We start from the raw sequence: 25,093 nt of genomic DNA on the forward strand, positions 1-25,093 counted from the left end.
CTTCCGTGAATGACTTCACTGTGTTGGGAGAAGAGGCAGAGAAGAAATCAAAGTAATTAAACATGGGGTGAGTTTTCCTGATAGGGGACTCTAGTGCTTTAAAATAGACTAGATAATCCTAGAGATAATCTGAGGGTAGAACAGACCAATGCCTCATTTCCAATCTGGTACCCTGGAAGAAAACAGTATATTTTCTTTGAGGTCTTGAGAGGTTTTTCTTCAGTTTTGTTTTGGTTTTGGTTCATTTTGTAATCAACCTTATTAAGGTATCATTTACATACAATAAAATGCAGACATTTTTAGTCAACGGTTCAGTGACTTTTAATTAATGTATACATTTGTTTAACTACCACCCCCATAAAGATAGATAACAATCCTAAAACCCTAGAAAGTTTCCTCCTAGGCTTTTGCAAAAGTATCCCCATCTCCCACCCCAAGGCAACCACGGATCTGTTTTTTATCTTTAGAGATGACTTTTGCCCAGTTTAGAATTTCATGTAAGTTGAATAATACAGTCGGTGCCCTTCTGATCTGGCTTCACTTGCTCAGCATATGGTTTTTGAGATTCATTCATGTTGGGATGTTTTAAACCAGGACTTTAGCCTGGGTGGCTGATGTTGTCTGAAGGCACCTATAGGTACATCTGAGTCTCTGGCATTGTCACTGTCTGTTCTTGGCTCCGTATTTTCAACTTTACTAAAAACCACAAGGTTGAAGTAAGGAAGATCATTGTCAGTATAATGGAGGTGAAGTGGGTTCTGTTATATAATATTCTCAGCATAAATTGACCTGCTTGGAATCATTGTGTTGGTAATCAACAAGGATACTCTTCCTCCAAAAGCCTTGATACTATAAAACTTCTAAAGGACGCTGTCGTAGGACTCTTTTAGTTTTCATTTTTTGGGAAACATTTCTGGAAAAATCAAATGCTCACAACCTGAAAGAAGCAATTATTCACCTGAAGGCTAACTCTGCTAAAGTTGAGTTGTCTGACCTCTACATGCTGATAGAACCCAAATAGCCTTGCAAAACAATGCTCTCTTATTGGATATAAGCATATAGATTGTTTAAGATGGACGTGTATACGCAGTAAAGTGAAAAAACAAAGAATCTTTGAGTTTCCCTTGCTGGTTTTTTTTATTTTTTCATTTAAGTTTCTATAGCGTATGCTAATAGTTCAGGGAAACCTCAATTTAGTTTTAGGTCCACTCTACATAAATGTTGAAGTACTCCATACCCACCTTTTTTCTACCTTCCTTCTTTTCTTCCATCTTTCCTTTCTAACTTCTTATAATCCATTATACTTAATCCTGCATTTGCTGAGGTGGCAATTAGTGTAGGAAAATTGAAAGCACTGTGAAATTTTGCTGTTCAGAATGCATGTTGACCAAATTCTATATTGAGAAAAGGTCTGAATTTACCCAGAGTAACCCTTTCTCAGCGTCTTTGAATAAAGGCCATAGAAAGTGGGCTATATATAATATCCTGACAGGTATGTAGAACTCATAGCAATTGCCCTAAAGAGCTTACCTAGCGTAGATGCATATGAATGCATTTAATGATTGTTTTATTGGCAGCAGTGCCAACATACACAGTCTGTTTTGTTTTATATCATTCTCATTACCTGCTGTTTACCACTGTATACATTGCTAATGGCGTGGTTTCTATGGCTTGTGAATTTCACGGCCAAATAATATGTAATTTATTGCACACTTCAGTGTAGAAGATGGAGACTCCATAACTTTTCATGTGCTCTTTGCCGCTTTGGAATGTATTACACTGAGATCAGGCAAAGTAATAAATTTATTTCAAATGTGCGTGATAGCTAAACATCAATTAGGACTGATGGGCAATATTTCTTCTTCCAGCAACATAACAGTTTTTAAAGACTAAGCCACTGAAGGTGGAGTTACTGAACATGGGACTCAGTTCACTGGGATCCTACTTAGAAAAATAAAGGACAACTTGGATTGGATATGTGTGGCTTATTCAAGTAGTAACTAATCAGCTACATCTTGGTGAACTTAATTTGTCACAATCGTTTGGTATTTTATTAACTCTCTTCCCCTTCTTCCCCCGACTCTCACGAGAACGGATCATGAGTATCTTAAAACATACTAAGTCGTCTTCCATCCCTGTTAATCTAACTACAGAAGCACACTTTCCTTATCGAATGCAACTTACTGTCTTTTAGAGTAGCTGTGGTTTTAATTCTCTACAAAATTAAAACCAGCAAAGAGAAACATTTTCAAGGAGCCACACATTGTAGAGCTTTAGAAAGAAGACTTTAGAATTAAGGGCAAATATATCGATTTATAGCTAAAGCACCTGAGGCCTAAAGTAGGCAGGTAACCATCAAGGTCAGGGAAGGGGTTGAATATCAGGTTTCAAGCTGAGAAAGAGTCTACAGGGACTCAATCTGAGCAGGTCAAAAACCGAAAGGAGATCACGAATGTTCTGGGAAGGCTGGCATCTGGCCTCCAGTGTGGGATTCAGATGGGGAGTGGTTCCTGGGGGAACTGAGCTTCTGCAGTAGGCAGAGAAGTCCACCTCCCCTCCGGAAAGTGCCACTGACATCAGGGAGTTGAGGGGAAAGAGCAATGAATTCCAGTCCACCTGAGAAAGCAGGCCAGACTGATTAACTCTGAATTTAGGCTTATTTCAGATACTTCTTGAGAAAGAACTTGGACAAGAGCAAGTCCCACGCAGCCTCTTTTAAATCCATGCCCAGTATTTTCTGGTGGAGCTGCTTAAACCCTCCAAGTGACTCCAGTATTTTAATTTCACTCTGTATTTAATTCCGACAGTTCTATGATTGATTATTTAATGGGAAAATAACTAGGGTCACAAAAGAGTGTGAATGTATTTTACAGGATGAGGATGGGTGGAGTGGAGCAGTCTGGAACAGGACACCAATAAAAAGGGATCTTGGTAAAGAAGAACGTCTATTAGAAATGGACAGGAATTCCCAAGGGAATTAGTGCCTGACACCACGCCCTTCTCTCTGCATGTTTAGAAGCTAGTTTCTAATTTTATTTTCATAGGAGATGTCCCTGTGATGAACTGTCTTTAATTCCATACTATTTATCACATGGACATATTGTGAAGTTTGTGTGAGAGAAAGCAAGTATTAGAATTTGTCTTGCAAGCAGCTATAAGCACTGCCTGTAACAGTCTAGGATAGAAGGAAAAGGAAAGGAAGGTGGAAACAAAGGAGAAAGACAGCTAATGATGCTGGAGTCTCTCGCTAGGATTTGTGGTATCTCGTTTTGAAACTAAGTACAGAAAGTCAGAACTTGACTGATTGTTTCTTGATCACGGTTTGTTTTCATTTTTGCTTTTTTCTTGCTCTCTCATCAGTTATTCCAGCCAGTGCCATGTCATTTTCAGTTTCAGTAAGCATGCCTGTCTTGTTTCCATTTGCATTATTCATGCAAACGTTGATTGAACTGATGACCCCGAGTTATCACGGAAACATTAGATGCACTTGTGGATACATTTCTTAATTTTAGAAAAAAATTCCCGAGTGAAGGTTAAAATAACTCCTCTTCAATTTGTCAGTTAAAAAAACTTCTCCTAACATACAATACCTCATTGCCTAACAATGCCAGATAAATGAAGAATTCCTATGTATTCATGAATGCAGGCTAGTCTGTATATCTTTTGGCAGGTATGACCGTTACCGAGGGTAATGGCCTTGTTTGCTGGCCATGTCCTGTCTCCTAGAAAGTTGTACTTTCCATTTTCTTTCAGTTGGTCCATTGGATATCAGAGGTGAATTTATAAAACTATACTTCCCTTTACACTTACTTTGTTTTGTTTTGTTTTGTTTTACTTGAAGTATAGTTGATTGACAATGTTGTGTTTCAGGTGTACCGCCAAGAGATTCAGATATATATATTTCTTTTTCAGATCCGTTTCCTTTATAGGTTATTACAAGGTATTAAATATAGTTGCCTGTGCTATACAGCAGGACCTCGTAGTTTATCTACTTTATACATAGTATACACTTACTTTGTGTGATCCACGCTGGTCAGACCACATAATTATTTTCACATCTGATATAATTTTTTCAGGTCCAACCTCAAATCTTTGATGAGAAGATATTTTAAAATAAGTTTAGCATGTGTGTGCTCTAAATCCAACAGTAGTTATTAGAGATATGATTTTGCACTAGGTATTCCTCTCTTTTTTGTTCTTGGCCAACCCATTGAAAATTAGTTTTTATTTTCTGGTTGGTTTGCTAGATGTTTATGACTATAATAAACGGGTTAAATTTTCTCTTATATCTTAAAGCACAATCTGAATTAGCAATGGATATTGTGCTATACATAGGGGCTGTGATATAAATATAGTTTCTAACTTCAAAAACATATAGCCTAGAAGGGAACACAGACACATATGCAGCAATTATGGCAACTGCATTTGTTTACTAAGTGAAATAGCACTGAGATGGATAAAGTGCTAGCAAGCCTTGAACAGGCAAATCAGCTTCAAAAATAGATGCGCAGTTCTTTAAAAATCTTTTTAACATTTTTCTGGCTACATGTAGAATATAACTTAGCATAAAAACGGTATGGGTTTGAGGATATGGGGAGGAGGAGGGTTAAGCTGTGACAAAGTGAGAGAGTGGCATGGACATATATACACTACCAAACATAAAATAGATAGCTAGTGGGAAGCAGCCGCTTAGCACAGGGAGATCAGCTTGGTGCTTTGTGACCACCTGGATGGGTGGGATAGGGAGGGTGGGAGGGAGACAAAATAGGGAGGGGTTATGGGGATGTATGTATATGTATAGCTGATTCACTTTGTTATATAGCAGAAACTAACACACCATTGTAAAGCAAATATATTCCAATAAGGTCGTTAAAAATAAATTAAGTAAAAGAAGACTGACTCATCCAATTAAAAAAAAATTCTCTCATCCTGGATTCAAGAGAAGGGATGAAGTAAAAGGATGAGGAAGAACAAGAAGAGGAAATGTGAGCCTGGAGAGGGTAGGAGGAAGAGCAGAAGGCAAATAAGTGTATGTGCTTCCCTTGCCATCCCTGACTTTTTTTTTTTTTTTTTTTTTTTTGGTGCTTCAGGAAAACCCAAAAGCCAGAGGAGAGCACAGAGGTGCTCACCACTGCATGTGAACAAAAAGGTGGAGAGAAGAGAATGGTGGTAATCTGCGCAGGCAACTGGAGGATGACCTGAGTGCATCTCGCCAGGAAACGGTCCCCGTTCCATAGAAGCCCTGAATATGCCAGGCTCTTATGTTTAGATGGGGGGCCGAAGGCATCTGTGGGGTCACCACATACATCACTCCTGGAGGTGTTGTTCACATTGTGTTCTTTGTAAAGAGTGTCCCTGGTGAGGTTCAACATCTCCCTCTGCAGGACCCAGCCTTGCCCTCCCAACCCGCCGAGGTCAGCAGGCAACATCCCCAGTTAATCACCAAGTGTGGTGAGATATCTGGAGTGGCCCTGGTACCCCCCAGTTCAGGCGTCCTGGGGAAAGGGTGAGGAGGACAGAGGCACCGGGGCTTCTTCTCACGCAAGCAGACAGCTCACCTGGCCCAGCGCTGCTGCATCCCTGTGGGCACGCGGTAGCCCTGGCATCCGGTAGGGGACACTGCAGGATCCACACCTGGCTGGGATTTGCCCACCCCCTGGGGACCCCTCAGCCTCTGTGGAGCCCCACTGAAGGGCCTGGGTCACCTCATGGCACCATTTCTCAACCTGAGGTTCTATAGATTTTCCATAGATGTGTTAAAATTGAATACAACACACACACACAAAATGAAGGCAATTCAAAGCAATGCTAATTTAGGATGAGTTAAAGGGCCAGGATTCCAAGTTAATTATGACCTTAAAATTAGATAACAAATACATCTGGTTTTATTACACGCTGAAAAGCAGTGTCTTCTACAAACTTTTCATGTTGGGATACAGCAAAGCTATAGAATTTATGATTCTATGACCACAGCATCAGGATATTTTTAAATTAAAAAGCACAGGCAAGTTTGGCTGGGGTGTTAAAGAAAGAAAAATGATTCTTAGGGGAAAAGGGAACATTGCGGTTCTCTGCCCACTTCCACTGTGCTGATCTCATGATGGGCCGTGTTGCGTGTGGGCTGGAGGGACAGGGTCACTACTCCCACCTGTGTCATCAGACCTCCCACTCACAGCGCCCAGGTGGGAGGGACCCACACTTTTCACCCTGGAGCCCCAGAGCCTCCCCTTTCCTCTGCATCACTTTCACTGTTCAGGGGACCAGTCACTTGAACACCGCCCGGCCAAATGCCCAGGTTAAATCGCCCCTGTAGGACAGGTCTCTCTGCTACCAGAACACACTTGGCAAAGAGCAGCAAAGAGGCCCCAGTGCCCTGGGGATGTGAGCCCTGGGGATGTCAGGGCCCAAAGTCACTTGCAGGGTCTGAGTAGCCCCCCTGGGTCCCACACACCGACCCCAGGGAGCCCACCTCCCCACTGACTCCAGTCCCTGCCTTTGTGTGGCAGGTTCTGGTCTGACACCTGTGAGGACTGTGACCTGGAGGCCTCAGCCTGAGACTCAGAGGGGATGGAGCTTGTGCAGTGTCTGGCAGCTTAAATGAGACACGAGTCCAAGGAAGGAGGGCCGCCTCTCTGCTCCCCCTCTGCTCCTGAGTCAGCTAGTGAGTGCCGGTTACTTCCTGTCGGAGCTGTACAGATTTAGCATAAATTTTAGATACATGTCTTACTTTTAACAGTGAAAGGCTGTTACATCAAGCAAAATTGATCTCCTCCTCGGTTTTTTTTTTTTAAACATTTCTATGTAAGATAACACACAAGTACAGAAAAGCACCCTCCGCAAAGGGAGGGCTCAGTGAATTACAGTGGGCGCTCCACTCTGGGGAGCAGTAGTTTTTCCCTCTGTGAAAGCCCAGATGCTTCTGAGAAGCTCCTCTCAGCTTCCTTACTCTGGCCCGACCTCCACAGCGGAAATCCCAAAGGGACTGGATTCTCCCAGCCCTCCAGCACCCTCCACTACTTTCTGATTGTGCTGCCACACTCATTTTGAGTTATTTGTGTGTAAATCACTGCACTTGGAATATACGTGGAGTAACTGATTTCATTCTTATAACCGAATAAGTCAGCACTTATTCTTCTCCCCTTCTACAGGAGGCAGCCAGGGTGCTGGGGACATCCTGTATATTGAACTGTGTGTTGGTAGCAGATGTGTTTATATTTACAAGAAACCATAAAGCTCTACGCTTAAGATCTGTGCCCTGTACAATACACCAAGGAAACTTCAATTAGAAAGAGATGCCAAAAAAATTTCCCCACAAAACAAACTTCAGGGCCAGGTGGCTTCCTCTGATTTCTACCAAACATTTAAGACAGAAACGATGCCCGTCTCCTACACACTCTTCCAGAGAACAGATACAGAGGGAACACACCCACACTGCTTTCATCGGACCAGGAGAATACTGATGTCGTACCCGCAGCAGATATTACAGGACAGGAGAAATTACAGGCTAAACACTTCTGAATGTCGATGTCAAAATCCAAAAGCAAATATTAGCAGTCTAAATCTAGAGGTTTTCAGAAAGGAAGGAAACTAGGGTTTCGTGGCGGTATTTCCAGTGGTTGATGTGGACAGGATCACTGGGTGTTTGGGTGCTGCCTGGGAACGTGGAGAGAAGGGACAATGCCATCGGGTTAGTGGAATGAACATTTGGTGACAGAGATTAGGAGGGCCTGGGTCATCCTCAGAGACAGTCCTGGGATGGGGTCTCTAGGCTGTGGCTATGGAGGGGTCCCTCTAGAAGGGCATGGGCCTCTCTCCTGTGCCACTGCAGGGTCTAGGGATGGATGAGGAGTTTGTAGGGGCTGGATTTTGATGAGGAAGGATGAGCAGGGAAGGTGCGCCCTCAGAGCCAGTGCAGCCACGGCCCCTCCCCAGCCAGGCCGTAGCCCAGGCTACTCCGACAGTTGCTCACATCAATAGTCAGGCGACAGTGGGGCACGCCAGCTTCACCCACTAAACCACCAAGCACAGCCCAGCAGGCCACTGTCCTCATTAATCAGCACTACCTGTGCATCCAGGGCTGGTTGTTGAAGACCAAGCTAATTTGTTAGAGACGTGCCATGTGGGCAACTGGCTTGGAGAGACCAGGGCTCTGAGCCACGTGGAGACAAGCCAACCACTGGTCAGACCACCAGGAGGCTCACCCAGTGTGTGAAGACGCTGAGGGAGGAGGGACGTAGATGGGACCCCCTGATCCTTCAAGGGACCTTCTTTCAGGGATATTTAAGAGCTGTGGGGTCAGGGATCAACATGTAAGGGAGGCAGCGGGTCAGGCATGGGCCCTCCTGTTGGCTCAGACCCCTCCTGTCCTTGGAGCAACCATGGGGCAGGCAGGAGGATTGGGGTCATGGAGGGAGGGGAGCCCTGGGCTCAGGGGTCCAGAGCACCATCTAGAGGATTCAGGGGTTCAGGGATTTCTGTCCCAGGGAACCAACTACATTCCTGTCCCACATCCATCTGTCATCAGCTTTGCGACTCCGGGAAAGTCACTTAAAATCTCAACATTTTCGTGCCATGTACCATAAAATATGGTTCACAGCACCTGCCATGAGTTCCCCACGGGGCTGATGTGGGGATCACAGGAGATGATGACAGATATTCTTCACAAGCTCTAAAGCATCACACCCATAACCTTCCCCACTCCCCTGCCCTGTGGCATCCAGGTCCCCTCTCTGGAGGCAGCACTACCACATTTCTTGCTTATTCTTCCAGACATTTAATATTTGCACACTTAGGTAGAACTTATGAAGTAACCATCATTTTTCATCAGGGTCTACCTGATTTGCTGTATTAAGCTTCATCATGTAATACTAATAAGTGGGCCCTATTAACGTTTCCATTATCACAGAACAAGGAACTGAGGACAGAGGGTCTGCATAACTTTCCAGGTTCATGTGGCTTCTGGTATGATTTGAATCCAGACCATCAGGCACCAGCCCCCACTCTGTCGGTCACTGTGCTGTGCTCCCTTTCTGTATTATCTCACTAAATAAAGTCATGTCCCCGTGCAGTCAGGCTGCTGGCTATTTTAAGGGCACACCACATTGCAACACCCTCTTCTCAGCCCAGCTTCGATTCACTTGACTCCCCTAGACTCCCCTAGGAAGCTGGTGAACAAAGAGAACAGACGTGTGACCTGGGAATGAATTGACACCTCTGCATGGTCTTCTCCCAGCAACATATCAATAGTTCTCTCAGTTTCTGTCGTGTTTTCCAGGATCATGACTCGGGTACCAAGAAGAAAAGGAAGATTATAAAGGAGTCAAACACAGGATGCACAAGAATATCATCTGCGATCAAGATAATCTGCTGGCCATCTGCAGCAGTGGTTCAGGTACATCAGAATCAGCATCTGGCCAAACAACAAGGTAGGGACACAAATAGCACCCCCACTAACCACTCCATTGAAGGTACTGTGGAAATAATACCAGCAAGTAGATTCAGGAGCAATGGCTGTAGTTTGTACAGCAGAGCCTGGATCTGGCTGAGGGAGGATTGGGCAGGGAAGGTGCCCACTCAGAGCCGGTGCAGCCACTGCCCGCTCTTAGGCAGGCCTTAGTCCAAGCTGCTCAGATGATTGGTCAGTTTCTAGTCAGTGAGACCCTGGGGTCCTGTAAACTTCATCTGTTAAGCCACCAAAACACCAGCCCAGTAGACCCTGTTCCCAGCTAATGAATATTAACTGCTCATCATCCAGGTTTGATCAGTTGAAGATGATGCTAATTCTCTGTGCAACTGTCATGTGGGCAGTTGGTTTGGACTGTCCTGGGTTTTGAGTCAGTTAGGGAGTCAAGTAGACTACTGGTCATTCAGGGTGGTCACCTGACCACCAGGAAGTCTCACTGCAAATCAGCTGCTAGAATCAAGTGCTGAGGGGGAAGGGAGGGGAGATGCACACATATTTGGATACCCCGGTCCATCAGGGGGTCTGCATTTGGGGGAAAGACATTGTATTTGGGGTCAGGGATTGAAACGTAGAGCCAGGAGGTAGGTCCAGATTTGAGCCATTCTCTTGGGCCAGGCACCTCCTCCGAGTACCAGCTGTCTCCCTGCAGCATCCTTGGGGCAGGAGGATGTGTGAAAGGGAGCGAGGAGAGCTCTTGGTTTGTGTATCCAGGGCATGATCTCATGTCCATGTGTTCAGGAATCTCTATCCCTCCCCTGCCTCAGACCCATCACTCATCAGTGTTGTGACTCTGGGCAAGTTACTCAATCTGTCTAAATTTCAGTGCCCTGAACCATAAAATATGGGTCACAGCCCCTACTCTGCCCACCCCACAGTGCATCACAAGAAATAATATTCTTTCCATGAGCTCTAAAACTTCTTACTCATGTCATCAATGTGAAAAAGTAGGCTCTATCCTCCTGTTTGTAGCCTCCTAGGTGCCCTTTCTGGAGACGACCTACTTATTCTTCCAGGCATTTAATACTTGAACATTTATGTAGGTAGCACTTATGAAGTAAGTACCCATCATTTTTCTTCAGGCTTTGTATTTACTAATTTTTAGCCTCAGAACATAATACGAATAAGCAGGTCCTACTAATATTTCCATATCCCTGGCCAGGGAACTGAGAAACAGAAGGACTAAGTAACTAACCTTCCTAGGTACACGTGGCGTTCAAATAGTCTATCTATCTATCTATCTATCTATCTATCTATCTATCTATCTATATCTGGATATGTCACATTTTCTTTATCCATTCACCTGTTGGACACTTAGTTGTTTCCTAGTCTTGCTTTGCCTATTTTATTTTATTTTTTTACACACACTGCATGATATGCGGGCCTTAATTCCCTGACCAGGGATCAAACCCATGCCCCCTGCAGTGGAAGTGTGGAGTCTTAACCACTGCACCACCAGGGAAGTCCCCTGCTTTGCCTATTTTAGAATCAGATTATTTGTTTTTGTTTGTTTGTTTGTTTTTTGCTATGGAGTTGTTTGAATTCCTTATAGATTTTGGATATTAACCTCTTATCATACATGTGGTTTGCAAATATTTTTTCCCATTCCTAGGTTGCCTTTTCATTTTGTTGATTGTTTCTTTTGCTCTCCAGGAGCTTTTTAGTTTGATGTAGTCCCATTGGTTGCTTTTTGTTTTTGTTGCTTGTGGTTTTGTTGTCATATCCAAAAAATCATCACCAAGACCAATGTTAAGGAGCTTTCTCTTTATGTTCTCTTCTAGGAGTTTTACAGTTTCAGGTCTTACATTTAAGTCTTTAATCCATTTCAAGTTAATTTTTACAAATGGTGTAAGATAGGGGTCCACTTTCTTTGTTTTGCATGTGGGTATCCAGTTTTGCCAACACCATTTACTGAAGAGACTATCTTTTCCCTGTTGAGTATTCTTGGATCCCTGTCAATTAGTTGCCTGTATGTGTGTGGATTTATTTCTCAGCTCTTGATTCTGTTGCATGGTGTATGTGTCTGTTTTCATGCCAGTACCATACTATTTTGATTACTCTAGCTTTGTAGTATAATTTGAAATCAGGAAAAGTGTTGCCTCCAGCTTTGTTCTTCTTTCTCAGGATTGCTGTGGCTTTTGAAGTCTATTGCAGTTCCATACGAATTTTAGGATTGTTCTTTCTATTTATGTAAAAAATGTCATTGGAATTTTGATAGGGATTGCACTGGATCTGTAGATTGTTTTAGGTTGTATGGACATATACTCTCTGAGTGAGATGTGCATGTAAATGATTTGCCTAAGACTTATTAAAGCAAAATGAAAAAGTCAAAGAAACTGCTACATTAGAAAATACTAAACGTGTAGAGTATGGGCGGCTGGTGTGTGCTCGGGATGACCCAGCCCCCTCCAGGCCAGAGAGGTGGGTGGGAAGTAGCAATTACAACAGACAAGGATGACCCTCCCTGTTTACCCCTCCCTCTGGGCCCATTTTATTCCAGGCTGCATCGTTTAAACTCAAAACACACTTTTAATATAGGGCCCTTGTAGCCATCTTGTTGTGCTACTCTTCACAACCCATGAGCAGGGTCACAGGAAACTGTCAACAGGTCTGGCTTTCCATGTTACCACTCATACAAGCCAGTGCTTTTCCACACTTGATCTACAGATCACAGACACGTGAGGATTATGCAAAAGAACAAGAACAAAGCTTTATTGTAAGTTTCACATCGAAACAGGGTCCACACGAGGCCCAGCCTGGGAGGAGGTGGACACTGATGGCCTCACCCCAAAGTTATTGGCTCAGGCCAACTTCCTCCTCTTAAACCCCAAGGTAATGAATGGAGACCTGGAGGAGAATGACTTGGTCGATGGCCCAGTGGTTTTTTGTCCAGCCAAGCCCTGGGCAGGTGATGAGGGGGCCCTAAGAGCAAGGCTGCACCTTGCTGTGCCCACTGTGGAGCTGAGGCTGATAGGAGTAGAGGCTGGATCCGACACACCCCTAAAGTCAGCCTTGGCTGGGCATGGGCTGCGCCCTCCGCTGGAAGTAGGGGGGCCCTGCCTGGGTGCGCCCCCAGGGATGTGATGTAAGATGGGGGCAGTAGTGCCTCCAGACCTAGGCTGCTTCTTAGGGCTAGGTCCCATGGTCACCGTGGGGTGGCTCTGGTGAGGCGGGCCCCAGGAGTTCAGGCCCATGCTGCCCCCATTGCTGTGTGTGGTGCTCGGGGGCCCCCTCTTTCTTGCCGTAACTCTGAGAGCTGCAAAAATGCAGCTCAGATCTGCGGGGCCGCCCAAAACTGGGGGGCTTGGAGCAGAGGCAAAGGCTGGAGCTTTCCGTTTCCTGGGGAAGAGCTGGGAAGAGCTGCCCAGGTCCCCGATGGCATAGGTCTCATCCCGCAGCGCACTGTTGATGCGCCGGAACGCTGCTTCCTTCTCCGAGTCTAGGTCTTCGGCGGTGACCCGGAAACCCGGCTCAGGGGCTGGGGGCAGCCTCAGAGGCTCCCCTCGCCTGTGCGGCAGCAGAGGAATCCTGCGTTTTCGGGGCCTGGGACTGTCAGATGTGCAGGAGCCCTTCCTCCAGGGCCCTTTCTGCCCTCTTGCTGCCTCTGCATTTTTGTCAGGCTGGCTTTTCCTCTGGGAAACCACCGGAGCTGCAGAGGGCGATGGAGGACCCTCCTCGCGCCCTGTCTTTGCAGACTTCTGGGGCAGCCCTTGCGGTATGGCGGGACCCCTCCTTCTTTCCACTGGCAGGAAACCTCGGGTGGAGCTATATGAGCTCGTGATGGCGTTTCTTTGGGGGCAGGAACTCATACAAGAGGTCTGCTGTTTCCTGGCGGATCTGTCCTCTGCCCACTTGGCGTGGAGGTCTCTCTGCAGAGGTCCAGGCCTGGGCACGAAGAAAGAGCCCCCCAGGGGCCTAAATGCAGATCGTGCGCCCCCGGTGTCATCGGGGCCGCTTCTCTGGTCTTCGTTCCTCCCTGTGACTGTGGGGACTTCCTCCTGCTCGGCCATCCCTTGCCCGCTCTCCTCCAGGGCCCTCAACACCGTCTTCTCTGTGCTGTAGTTGTAGTTCGGGACACAGCTGGGTGTCGTGGCCGGCACTGGCTGCCCCTGCGCCACACTGACAGTGACTGTGTCCACTGCGGACACTGAGCTGCGGGACGTCGTGGAGGTGCGAGCACCCATCTCTGCCTTCTTCCGATGGCCTCGCCTGAAGATGGAGATAAGGATCCCCATAAGGAGTGCAGCGTCTGCGGGATGGTAGAATGGGGTCTCAGAGACTCTGTGGCAAAGCGTAGATGCAGAGTCACTGGACACTTGTGGGCTGGCCTGCGAGTGGATAGCCGGCCATAGACAGCTGGGTGACCCGGGCCGGCCACGGGAAGTCGGTGGGCGCGGGGAGCGGGCTGGGGGCAGCCGAGCCCTCCTGGCAGGTGCTGGTCCCCCAGTGCCCGGTGTGAGGGTGAGGGGCAGGGCCTACCTAAGTAACTGCTCCTAGAGAACATGGGTGAGGTCGGTCCGTGGATAGAGAGAGCTGGGCTCCGGGCACTCTCCTTCAGCTGCCAACTCGGCCAAAAGCGGAGTGCGCTCTCTTTGGCCTGTTGCCTTTTTATACTCTGAAACCTGTGAGCGAACAATGGGCGTGCGTTGGCGGGGCGCAAAAGTTTAGGGAGGGGTGGCGCATGCGCAGAGTACACGTCAGGCCCTGGGGCGCACAGGTGAGGATGCGCGCCCCTGGACCGTCTAGCGCTTCTGAATCTCCCGGGGGTCTGAGGGCTGGAGGTGTTTGCCTTGAGGGTGATGAGCTTCTTGGCAGGACAGCTGGCCCTTCTCCCCTGGCCGTGCCCCAGTGCTGTCGGGGTAACTAACTGTACTGGACGGGATCCCCGCCCAGCAAAGTGGGGCAAGGTCGCTGTCTGTGCAGCTCCCACAAGAGGCGGCAGCTTTGGCAGCAGCGCCTCTGCGTCCTCCTGCCCTTTCCCCTGGCGGCACTGGAGGGGAGAGCCGCTAAGAACGGAAGTGCCCACACCATCCAGATCCTGCTGGGGTGACACCTGAAGTGGTGACCAGGGCTGGCTGAGAGGGCCATACTTACCATATGACCCAAAAACCCACTCCTAGGCAATTAACCAAGAGAAAAACTTTTCACAAAACACATATGTGAATGTTTTACCTATCTTGTCCACAATTCCTAAATATAGGACTATTGAGGTTATCCAATTTTCTTGAGTTTGTCATTTTTTAATTGTTCTTGGAATAACACTATGTATACGTATTGTTTCACAGTCTAGAGTTAATATTTTACCAATTAAATAAAATTCAGAAGGCTTACATCCATATAGATTCTTTTACCTTCCACTCTTTGTTATAGCTGTCATATGTGTCACCTTTATATGACGTCAACGCCACCCTCTGAGACTGTGGTATCCTTTTTTCATACATATACAGGGAATTCCCTGGTGGTCCAGTGGTTAGGACTCAGCACTTTCACTGCTGGGGCCCCGGGTTCAGTCCCTGGTAGGGCAACTAAGATCCCGCAGGCCACGCAGGCGTGGCCAAAAAAAAAAAAAAAAAAGTCATACATATACAAAATAATGTAAGAGGGTAATTTTTCCAGATACTTGCCATTTTTGTTGCCCTTCCTTTGTTCCTGAAGTTGCAAGCTTACTTCTTTGTTGTGTCATTTCACTTCAGCCTGAAGAAGTTCCTTTCATGTAATATTGTTATAGCAAATTGTCTGGTGATGAATTCTCTTAGTTTTCTCTCATCTCCATCAGACTTCATTTTGGCTTTTGTTTGACTTTCAGTCTTTAAGGATATCCTTGCTTTAAGGATATCATATCCTGGTTGGTCTTTTCCTTTAATACTTTAAAGATGTTATTCCATTCTTTTCTGGTCTCTGTTTTCTGATGAGAAATCACACTCCTTCAAGTTGACATTCTGTGATGTATAACAGGTCGGTTATACAAGATTATTCTTCACCTTGGCTTTTTTATCAGGTTGTGTGTCAGGGTGAAGCTTTCTGAGCTTAGGTCTGTGTCTTGAAATCAGTGACGTTTTCAACTATTCTTTTCCTCATATATTTTCTTCTGCACCTTTCCTTCAGACCCTCCAACGGCACAAAAGTTAGAACTTGCAATATTGTTTCACATGTCTCTGAGACTTAATTTTTGTTCAGTCATTTATCCCCCTTCAGTTGTCACCCCAGCAGGATCTGGTTGGCTTGGGCACTTCTGGGTTTTTTTTTTTTTGCACTTCTGTTCTTAGCGGCTCTCTCCTCCAATGTTACCAGGTGGGAGGGCAGGCGGACGCACAGCCGCTGATGCCAAATCTGCCACCTCGGGCGGCGGCTGCTGAGCCAGGTACCCTGCTCTCCAGCTTTCCTGCTCTGGTGGCCGGGGACCCATCCTGTACAGTTAGAGCCGGCCGGGAGAGAAGGGGCAGCTGCCCTGCCAAGAAGCTCATCACCCTCAAGGCAAACACCTCCAGCCCTCAGACCCCCGGGGAGATTCAGAAGCGCTAGACGGTCCAGGGGCGCGCATCCTCACCTGTGCGCCCCAGGGCCTGACGTGTACTCTGCGCATGCGCCACCCCTCCCTAAACTTTTGCGCCCCGCCAACGCACGCCCATTGTTCGCTCACAGGTTTCAGAGCTGCATCCCAGCAACAGGCCAAAGAGAGCGCACTCCGCTTTTGGCCGAGTTGGCAGCTGAAGGAGAGTGCTCGGAGCCCAGCTCTCTAACCAAGAACCAACCTCACCCAAGTTCTCTAGGGGCAGTTACTTAGGTAGGCCCTGCCCCTCACCCTCACACCGGGCACTGGGGGACCAGCACCTGCCAGGAGGGTTCGGCTGCCCCCAGCCCGCTCCCCGCGCCCACCGACTTCCCGTGGCCGGCCCGGGTCACCCAGCTGTCAATGGCCGGCTATCCACTCGCAGGCCAGCCCACAAGTGTCCAGTGACTCTGCATCTACGCTTTGCCACAGAGTCTCTGAGACCCCGTTCTACCATCCCGCAGACGCTGCACTCCTTATGGGGATCCTTATCTCCATCTTCAGGCGAGGCCATCGGAAGAAGGCAGAGATGGGTGCTCGCACCTCCACGACGTCCCGCAGCTCAGTGTCCGCAGTGGACACAGTCACTGTCAGTGTGGCGCAGGGGCAGCCAGTGCCGGCCACGACACCCAGCTGTGTCCCGAACTACAACTACAGCACAGAGAAGACGGTGTTGAGGGCCCTGGAGGAGAGCGGGCAAGGGATGGCCGAGCAGGAGGAAGTCCCCACAGTCACAGGGAGGAACGAAGACCAGAGAAGCGGCCCCGATGACACCGGGGGCGCACGATCTGCATTTAGGCCCCTGGGGGGCTCTTTCTTCGTGCCCAGGCCTGGACCTCTGCAGAGAGACCTCCACACCAAATGGGCAGAAGACAGATCCACCAGGAAACTGTAGACCACTTGTATGAGCTCCTGCCCCCAAAGAAACGCCATCACGAGCTCATATAGCTCCACCCGAGGTTTCCCGCCAGTGAAGAGAAGGAGGGGTCCCACCATACCGCAAGGGCTGCCCCAGAAGTCTGCAAAGAAAGGGAGCAAGGAGGGCCCTCCATCGCCCTCTGCAGCTCCGGTGGTTTCCCAGAGGAAAAACCAGCCTGACAAAGATGCAGAGACAAGAGTGCAGAAAGGGCCCTGGAGGAACGGCTCCCGCACATCTGACAGTCCCAGGCCCCGAAAACGCAGGATTCCTCTGCTGCCGCACCGGCAAGGGGAGCCTCTGAGGCTGCCCCCAGGCCCTGAGCTGGGTTTCCCTGTTGCCGCTGAAGACCTAGACTCCGAGAAGGAAGCAGCGTTCCGGCGCATCAACAGTGCGCTGCGGGGTGAGACCTAGGCCACTGGTGGCCTGGGCGCCATGCAGCCTTCCTGTCCCTTTCTGCTGCCTGCTGCAGGGGCTGCTTCTCCGCAGAAAATGTTTCATAGTTATTTCTATTTTAATATGATCATGGTACATTAAAATGTATTAGTGCTTGCCTGTGAACACTAAGGTCACTTGACTTGTAATTTTCTATATTGTTCTATATTTTTGTGACTAAAGGCATTACTTGGGGTAATTAAAAGAATATCTTGAAGCGATTTTGGCTTTTGATCTGCCACTAATTCCTATTTAACCTTAATTCAGGGGTCGGATTCTTTGACCCAAGGAAACAGAATAGTATAAAAAGAAAGAATGTGAGTGTCAGATGATGGCAGTGATTAAGTATAGCAAGAGACGCCTTTGCAAAAGTTACTGTTGGTCCCAGAAGACTCTCACTTAGCTGTGTGACCCTGGGCAAGTCACTTCACCTAAATCTCTGAATTATAGGGCTGTACTGATGATTTAAAAGTGACTGAGCACGGTGGACACTCGGAAATCCTGGGTTCTCAATAAAGCCACTGCCCTGCTCTTTGGTCCTTTGGAATTACTAGATTAGTAAAATTTATACTTGACAGTAATTTTCGCTTAAAGTTTATTTTGTCTATTTCATCTCAGCCTTTTGGCTAAGATCAAGTGTAGTATCTGTTCTTGTCAATTTAAATAGCAAGAGAAAAGAAAGGAAAATAACGGGCATGCCCCCACACTTTTCAGACAATAGGAGCCTCTTAACCTGTTCCTTTGTCCAGAGACACAGGCCATTTCTCAGTGAAGGCCTCTGCCATCACTGAGGTTGCAGGGGAGATGTGGTAACTGGGAAGAAAAAGACCAATGGGGATGACCCCCTCACTCCTCAACATCCAAGCCCCCCACTTTCTCACTTGTCTGGCTAGAAATAAAAGGTTGATCCCATGGTTTTAACTTTCAGCTGTTGCTGGACTTTGGGTGCCTTGCGTAAACTGGGAGACAGAGATAGGAAAAAACCCCACCATAATCACCCTGTTATGGGCTGTTATTCAACTTTGGACTTCCAGGCCCCATCTGCCTGTTAGCATTCACTTCTTAGAGTTTCAAGTGCATGCTGTTTGTCCTCTATCTTGCCCCATGCGGCTCTCAAGCCCTCGTAATATGACCACATTTCTCGTGCCACATGTAAACATTCTAACACTTTGCAGATACTGAATTAAAAATCTATTATTTACATTGACTTCACCATTTTCATTTTCCTGGTGTGTTCAGTAGAAAATTCAAAATTACATAAGTGCCTGGCATTATGTATTTTTTGGTGAGCAGTGATCCAGAGGATGGAAATGTATGCCTCCTTCGACTCCTTAAACTTAACCCCACTCTGGGGCAATGTCCCAGCCAGGCAGAAACTGCAGTGTGTCTTGGAGAAGGTCTTTTGCATTGAGATAGTAGGATGCTCTTTTAGCTTCAAGAACTTGGATGTTGTTGAGTTTAACCTGGTATAAGTTCAAATTAGAGTGTTTTAATTTTAGGATGTTAAAGGTAATCCCCATGGTAAACACAAAGAAAATAGCTATAGAATAGTCCCAAAAGGAAGTGAGAAAGTAATTTAAATATTTTATTGTAAGAAATCAGCTAAACACACACAACGAAAGATAGGAATGCAGGAAATGAGGGGCAAAAAAGCTTTGGGCAGATGGAAAAGAAACAGCACAATAGCAGAAATAAGTCTTTTTTTTGTCAGCAGTTACTTTAAATATAAATGGATTAAACACTCCAATCAAAATACAGAGATTGGCGGAATAGGTAAAAACATATGATCCAACTATATGCTGTCTACAAGAGACTTAATTGAGATCAAAAGACTCAAGCAGGTTGAAAGTTAAAGGATAGAAAAAGGAATTCCAACCTCAGTGAGAAAACTCAAATAGTAACCAAAAGAGAGCAGGAGTGTCTATACCAATATCAGACAAAATAGACTTTGAATTTAAAATGGATGAAAGCGTTAAATATAAGAGTTAAACTATACAAAGTTCTGAAGAAAAAAAGAGGTAAATCTTCATAGTCTTGGATTTGGCAATGAACTCTTAAATATGATAGCAAAAGCACAGGCAACAAAAGGAAAAAGAAATTGGACTTTATCAAAATTAAAATCCTTTGTGTTTCAAAGAACACCATCAAGAAAGACATAATACAACCTTCAGAATGAAGGAAAATGTTTGCAAGTCATATATCAGATAAAGCCTAGTATTCAGAATATGTAAAGAACACTGGCAACTCAATAAAATGTCAAATAACCAAATTTTAAGAATGAGAAAAAGAATCTGCATAGATACTGCTCCAAAGAAGAGACACAAATTGCCAATAAGCACATGAAAACATGTCCAAAATTATTAGTCAAAATCATGCAAACTGAAACCACAGTGAGATACCACTTCATACCCAGTATTGTGCCATATAATTTTTTTAAAAACAAGGGTTGGCAATGATGTGGGCAAACTGGCACTTTCAAGCATCGCTGGTGCAAATATGAAAAAGAAAATAGTTTGGCCATTCCTCAAAAAGTTCAACACAGAGATACAGTATGGCCCAGGAACTTCACTCCCAGGTATATGTCCAGGAGAAATAAAAAACATATGTTCACACAAAAACTTGTACATGAGTGTTACATTGTCGTATCATTATTCATAATAGTCAAAAAGTGGAAACAACCCAACTATTCACCAACTGAGGAATGGAAAAATAAAATGTGTTATATCCATACAATGAATATTATTCAGCCATTAAAAGGGTGAAGGACAGATACATGCTACAACCTGGATGCACCTTGAATACATTTTGCTTACTGCAAAAGTCAGACACAGAAGTCCGCACATTGTGTGGTTCTTTTCATATGAAATGTCCAGCATAGGAAAATCAATAGGGACAGAAAGACCCAGGGCTGGGGTGAAAGGGGAGGACAGAATGAGAATGACTGATACTAGGTATGAGGTTTCTCTTGGGGATGATGAAAATGTACTGGAATTAGAGATGTTGATTGCAAAACCTGAGTACACTAAAAGCAGCCGAATCACACAGTTAATAAAAAATGTGGGGCTTCCCTGGTGACGCAGTGGTTGAGAGTCCGCCTGCCGGTGCAGGGGACGCGGGTTCATACCCTGGTCCGGGAAGATCCCACATGTCGCGTAAGCGGCTGGGCCCATGGGCCATGGCCACTGAGCCTGCGCGTCCGGAGCCTGTGCTCCGCAACGGGAGAGGCCACAGCAGTGAGAGGCCTGTGTACCGCCAAAAATATATATATATATGAATTGATGGAATATGGATTATATCTCAATCAAAAGATAATATGACAACATTTTTATAGTCATTACTCTTGATCAGTTTCAGGATGGAATTCCCACAGTGACTTCAATGGAGTGGCTTGTATGGGATGATATTTGAGGCTCAACCCTTTGGGACTAGATGTTCATTTTGAGCTGTTGAATGACGGTGAGGGCAAGCCAGTATATTTTCTTCACGGAGGATCAATCCCCATATGTATCCTTGGTTTGAATCCTTGTCTTTTTCTCTTCATATTCCTGAAACAAGTTCCTAGGAAATACATTCACAATAGTGAGAGGTGTTGACACCTTCCTGGCAAAAGCCTTAACTTATTCACAGGTGAAACTTCAGATCTCCTTATTACTAGCTGCCCGGGGAGTCCCCTGAAGCAAAGTAGGGCTTATGAAGATGGACCTTGCATTTTAGCGTGCACTTAAAATACCCAACAGGCTGATCACACGGGGAAAATAACTTTATTTACATGAGACAAGTACAAAGTCAGCACAACACAAAGAGGGAGAGTATGGGTGCTGGTGCCTGATGGCCTGAAATCAAATCCTATTTGAACGCCACGTGTACCTAGGAAGGTTAGTAACTTAGCTCTTCTGTTTCTCAGTTCCCTGGCCAGGGATATGGAAATATTAGTAGGACCTGCTTATTCGTATTATGTTCTGAGGCTAAAAATTAGTAAATACAAAGCCTGAAGAAAAATGATGGGTACTTCATAAGTGCTACCTACATAAATGTTCAAGTATTAAATGCCTGGAAGAATAAGTAGGTCGTCTCCAGAAAGGGCACCTAGGAGGCTACAAACAGGAGGATAGAGCCTACTTTTTCACATTGATGACATGAGTAAGAAGTTTTAGAGCTCATGGAAAGAATATTATTTCTTGTGATGCACTGTGGGGTGGGCAGAGTAGGGGCTGTGACCCATATTTTATGGTTCAGGGCACTGAAATTTAGACAGATTGAGTAACTTGCCCAGAGTCACAACACTGATGAGTGATGGGTCTGAGGCAGGGGAGGGATAGAGATTCCTGAACACATGGACATGAGATCATGCCCTGGATACACAAACCAAGAGCTCTCCTCGCTCCCTTTCACACATCCTCCTGCCCCAAGGATGCTGCAGGGAGACAGCTGGTACTCGGAGGAGGTGCCTGGCCCAAGAGAATGGCTCAAATCTGGACCTACCTCCTGGCTCTACGTTTCAATCCCTGACCCCAAATACAATGTCTTTCCCCCAAATGCAGACCCCCTGATGGACCGGGGTATCCAAATATGTGTGCATCTCCCCTCCCTTCCCCCTCAGCACTTGATTCTAGCAGCTGATTTGCAGTGAGACTTCCTGGTGGTCAGGTGACCACCCTGAATGACCAGTAGTCTACTTGACTCCCTAACTGACTCAAAACCCAGGACAGTCCAAACCAACTGCCCACATGACAGTTGCACAGAGAATTAGCATCATCTTCAACTGATCAAACCTGGATGATGAGCAGTTAATATTCATTAGCTGGGAACAGGGTCTACTGGGCTGGTGTTTTGGTGGCTTAACAGATGAAGTTTACAGGACCCCAGGGTCTCACTGACTAGAAACTGACCAATCATCTGAGCAGCTTGGACTAAGGCCTGCCTAAGAGCGGGCAGTGGCTGCACCGGCTCTGAGTGGGCACCTTCCCTGCCCAATCCTCCCTCAGCCAGATCCAGGCTCTGCTGTACAAACTACAGCCATTGCTCCTGAATCTACTTGCTGGTATTATTTCCACAGTACCTTCAATGGAGTGGTTAGTGGGGGTGCTATTTGTGTCCCTACCTTGTTGTTTGGCCAGATGCTGATTCTGATGTACCTGAACCACTGCTGCAGATGGCCAGCAGATTATCTTGATCGCAGATGATATTCTTGTGCATCCTGTGTTTGACTCCTTTATAATCTTCCTTTTCTTCTTGGTACCCGAGTCATGATCCTGGAAAACACGACAGAAACTGAGAGAACTATTGATATGTTGCTGGGAGAAGACCATGCAGAGGTGTCAATTCATTCCCAGGTCACACGTCTGTTCTCTTTGTTCACCAGCTTCCTAGGGGAGTCTAGGGGAGTCAAGTGAATCGAAGCTGGGCTGAGAAGAGGGTGTTGCAATGTGGTGTGCCCTTAAAATAGCCAGCAGCCTGACTGCACGGGGACATGACTTTATTTAGTGAGATAATACAGAAAGGGAGCACAGCACAGTGACCGACAGAGTGGGGGCTGGTGCCTGATGGTCTGGATTCAAATCATACCAGAAGCCACATGAACCTGGAAAGTTATGCAGACCCTCTGTCCTCAGTTCCTTGTTCTGTGATAATGGAAACGTTAATAGGGCCCACTTATTAGTATTACATGATGAAGCTTAATACAGCAAATCAGGTAGACCCTGATGAAAAATGATGGTTACTTCATAAGTTCTACCTAAGTGTGCAAATATTAAATGTCTGGAAGAATAAGCAAGAAATGTGGTAGTGCTGCCTCCAGAGACGGGACCTGGATGCCACAGGGCAGGGGAGTGGGGAAGGTTATGGGTGTGATGCTTTAGAGCTTGTGAAGAATATCTGTCATCATCTCCTGTGATCCCCACATCAGCCCCGTGGGGAACTCATGGCAGGTGCTGTGAACCATATTTTATGGTACATGGCACGAAAATGTTGAGATTTTAAGTGACTTTCCCGGAGTCGCAAAGCTGATGACAGATGGATGTGGGACAGGAATGTAGTTGGTTCCCTGGGACAGAAATCCCTGAACCCCTGAATCCTCTAGATGGTGCTCTGGACCCCTGAGCCCAGGGCTCCCCTCCCTCCATGACCCCAATCCTCCTGCCTGCCCCATGGTTGCTCCAAGGACAGGAGGGGTCTGAGCCAACAGGAGGGCCCATGCCTGACCCGCTGCCTCCCTTACATGTTGATCCCTGACCCCACAGCTCTTAAATATCCCTGAAAGAAGGTCCCTTGAAGGATCAGGGGGTCCCATCTACGTCCCTCCTCCCTCAGCGTCTTCACACACTGGGTGAGCCTCCTGGTGGTCTGACCAGTGGTTGGCTTGTCTCCACGTGGCTCAGAGCCCTGGTCTCTCCAAGCCAGTTGCCCACATGGCACGTCTCTAACAAATTAGCTTGGTCTTCAACAACCAGCCCTGGATGCACAGGTAGTGCTGATTAATGAGGACAGTGGCCTGCTGGGCTGTGCTTGGTGGTTTAGTGGGTGAAGCTGGCGTGCCCCACTGTCGCCTGACTATTGATGTGAGCAACTGTCGGAGTAGCCTGGGCTACGGCCTGGCTGGGGAGGGGCCGTGGCTGCACTGGCTCTGAGGGCGCACCTTCCCTGCTCATCCTTCCTCATCAAAATCCAGCCCCTACAAACTCCTCATCCATCCCTAGACCCTGCAGTGGCACAGGAGAGAGGCCCATGCCCTTCTAGAGGGACCCCTCCATAGCCACAGCCTAGAGACCCCATCCCAGGACTGTCTCTGAGGATGACCCAGGCCCTCCTAATCTCTGTCACCAAATGTTCATTCCACTAACCCGATGGCATTGTCCCTTCTCTCCACGTTCCCAGGCAGCACCCAAACACCCAGTGATCCTGTCCACATCAACCACTGGAAATACCGCCACGAAACCCTAGTTTCCTTCCTTTCTGAAAACCTCTAGATTTAGACTGCTAATATTTGCTTTTGGATTTTGACATCGACATTCAGAAGTGTTTAGCCTGTAATTTCTCCTGTCCTGTAATATCTGCTGCGGGTACGACATCAGTATTCTCCTGGTCCGATGAAAGCAGTGTGGGTGTGTTCCCTCTGTATCTGTTCTCTGGAAGAGTGTGTAGGAGACGGGCATCGTTTCTGTCTTAAATGTTTGGTAGAAATCAGAGGAAGCCACCTGGCCCTGAAGTTTGTTTTGTGGGGAAATTTTTTTGGCATCTCTTTCTAATTGAAGTTTCCTTGGTGTATTGTACAGGGCACAGATCTTAAGCGTAGAGCTTTATGGTTTCTTGTAAATATAAACACATCTGCTACCAACACACAGTTCAATATACAGGATGTCCCCAGCACCCTGGCTGCCTCCTGTAGAAGGGGAGAAGAATAAGTGCTGACTTATTCGGTTATAAGAATGAAATCAGTTACTCCACGTATATTCCAAGTGCAGTGATTTACACACAAATAACTCAAAATGAGTGTGGCAGCACAATCAGAAAGTAGTGGAGGGTGCTGGAGGGCTGGGAGAATCCAGTCCCTTTGGGATTTCCGCTGTGGAGGTCGGGCCAGAGTAAGGAAGCTGAGAGGAGCTTCTCAGAAGCATCTGGGCTTTCACAGAGGGAAAAACTACTGCTCCCCAGAGTGGAGCGCCCACTGTAATTCACTGAGCCCTCCCTTTGCGGAGGGTGCTTTTCTGTACTTGTGTGTTATCTTACATAGAAA

General features: G+C 46.6%; 2 protein-coding genes across 3 annotated transcripts in view; one reads left to right on the forward strand and one right to left on the reverse strand.

Moving 5' to 3' along the window:
• The window catches only part of LOC307184913 (uncharacterized protein), a gene marked incomplete at its 5' end in the record, with an annotated part of 35,360 nt that extends 27,213 nt beyond the window's left edge, over positions 1-8,147 (forward strand). The window contains one exon of the mRNA XM_079918667.1: positions 5,091-8,147. Coding sequence (XP_079774793.1) covers positions 5,091-5,173 — 83 coding nt within the window. The 3' untranslated portion in view covers positions 5,174-8,147. The remainder of the gene's footprint in view (positions 1-5,090) is intronic.
• A 3,353-nt stretch (positions 8,148-11,500) lies between these two features.
• Positions 11,501-25,093, reverse strand: part of LOC307185051 (nuclear envelope pore membrane protein POM 121-like) — a 35,133-nt gene continuing 21,540 nt past the window's right edge. For both annotated transcript variants that reach the window (XM_079918834.1, XM_079918835.1), the window contains 3 exons: positions 22,463-22,613; positions 13,940-20,919; positions 11,501-13,709 (listed from right to left, as the gene is read on the reverse strand). In XM_079918834.1, coding sequence (XP_079774960.1) covers positions 12,262-13,709; positions 13,940-13,964 — 1,473 coding nt within the window. In that variant the 5' untranslated portion in view covers positions 13,965-20,919; positions 22,463-22,613 and the 3' untranslated portion in view covers positions 11,501-12,261. The remainder of the gene's footprint in view (positions 13,710-13,939; positions 20,920-22,462; positions 22,614-25,093) is intronic.

The sequence above is a fragment of the Stenella coeruleoalba genome (genome assembly GCF_951394435.1).
Source record: "Stenella coeruleoalba genome assembly, chromosome: 3".
In the NCBI taxonomy this organism is placed as follows: Eukaryota; Metazoa; Chordata; class Mammalia; order Artiodactyla; family Delphinidae; genus Stenella; species Stenella coeruleoalba.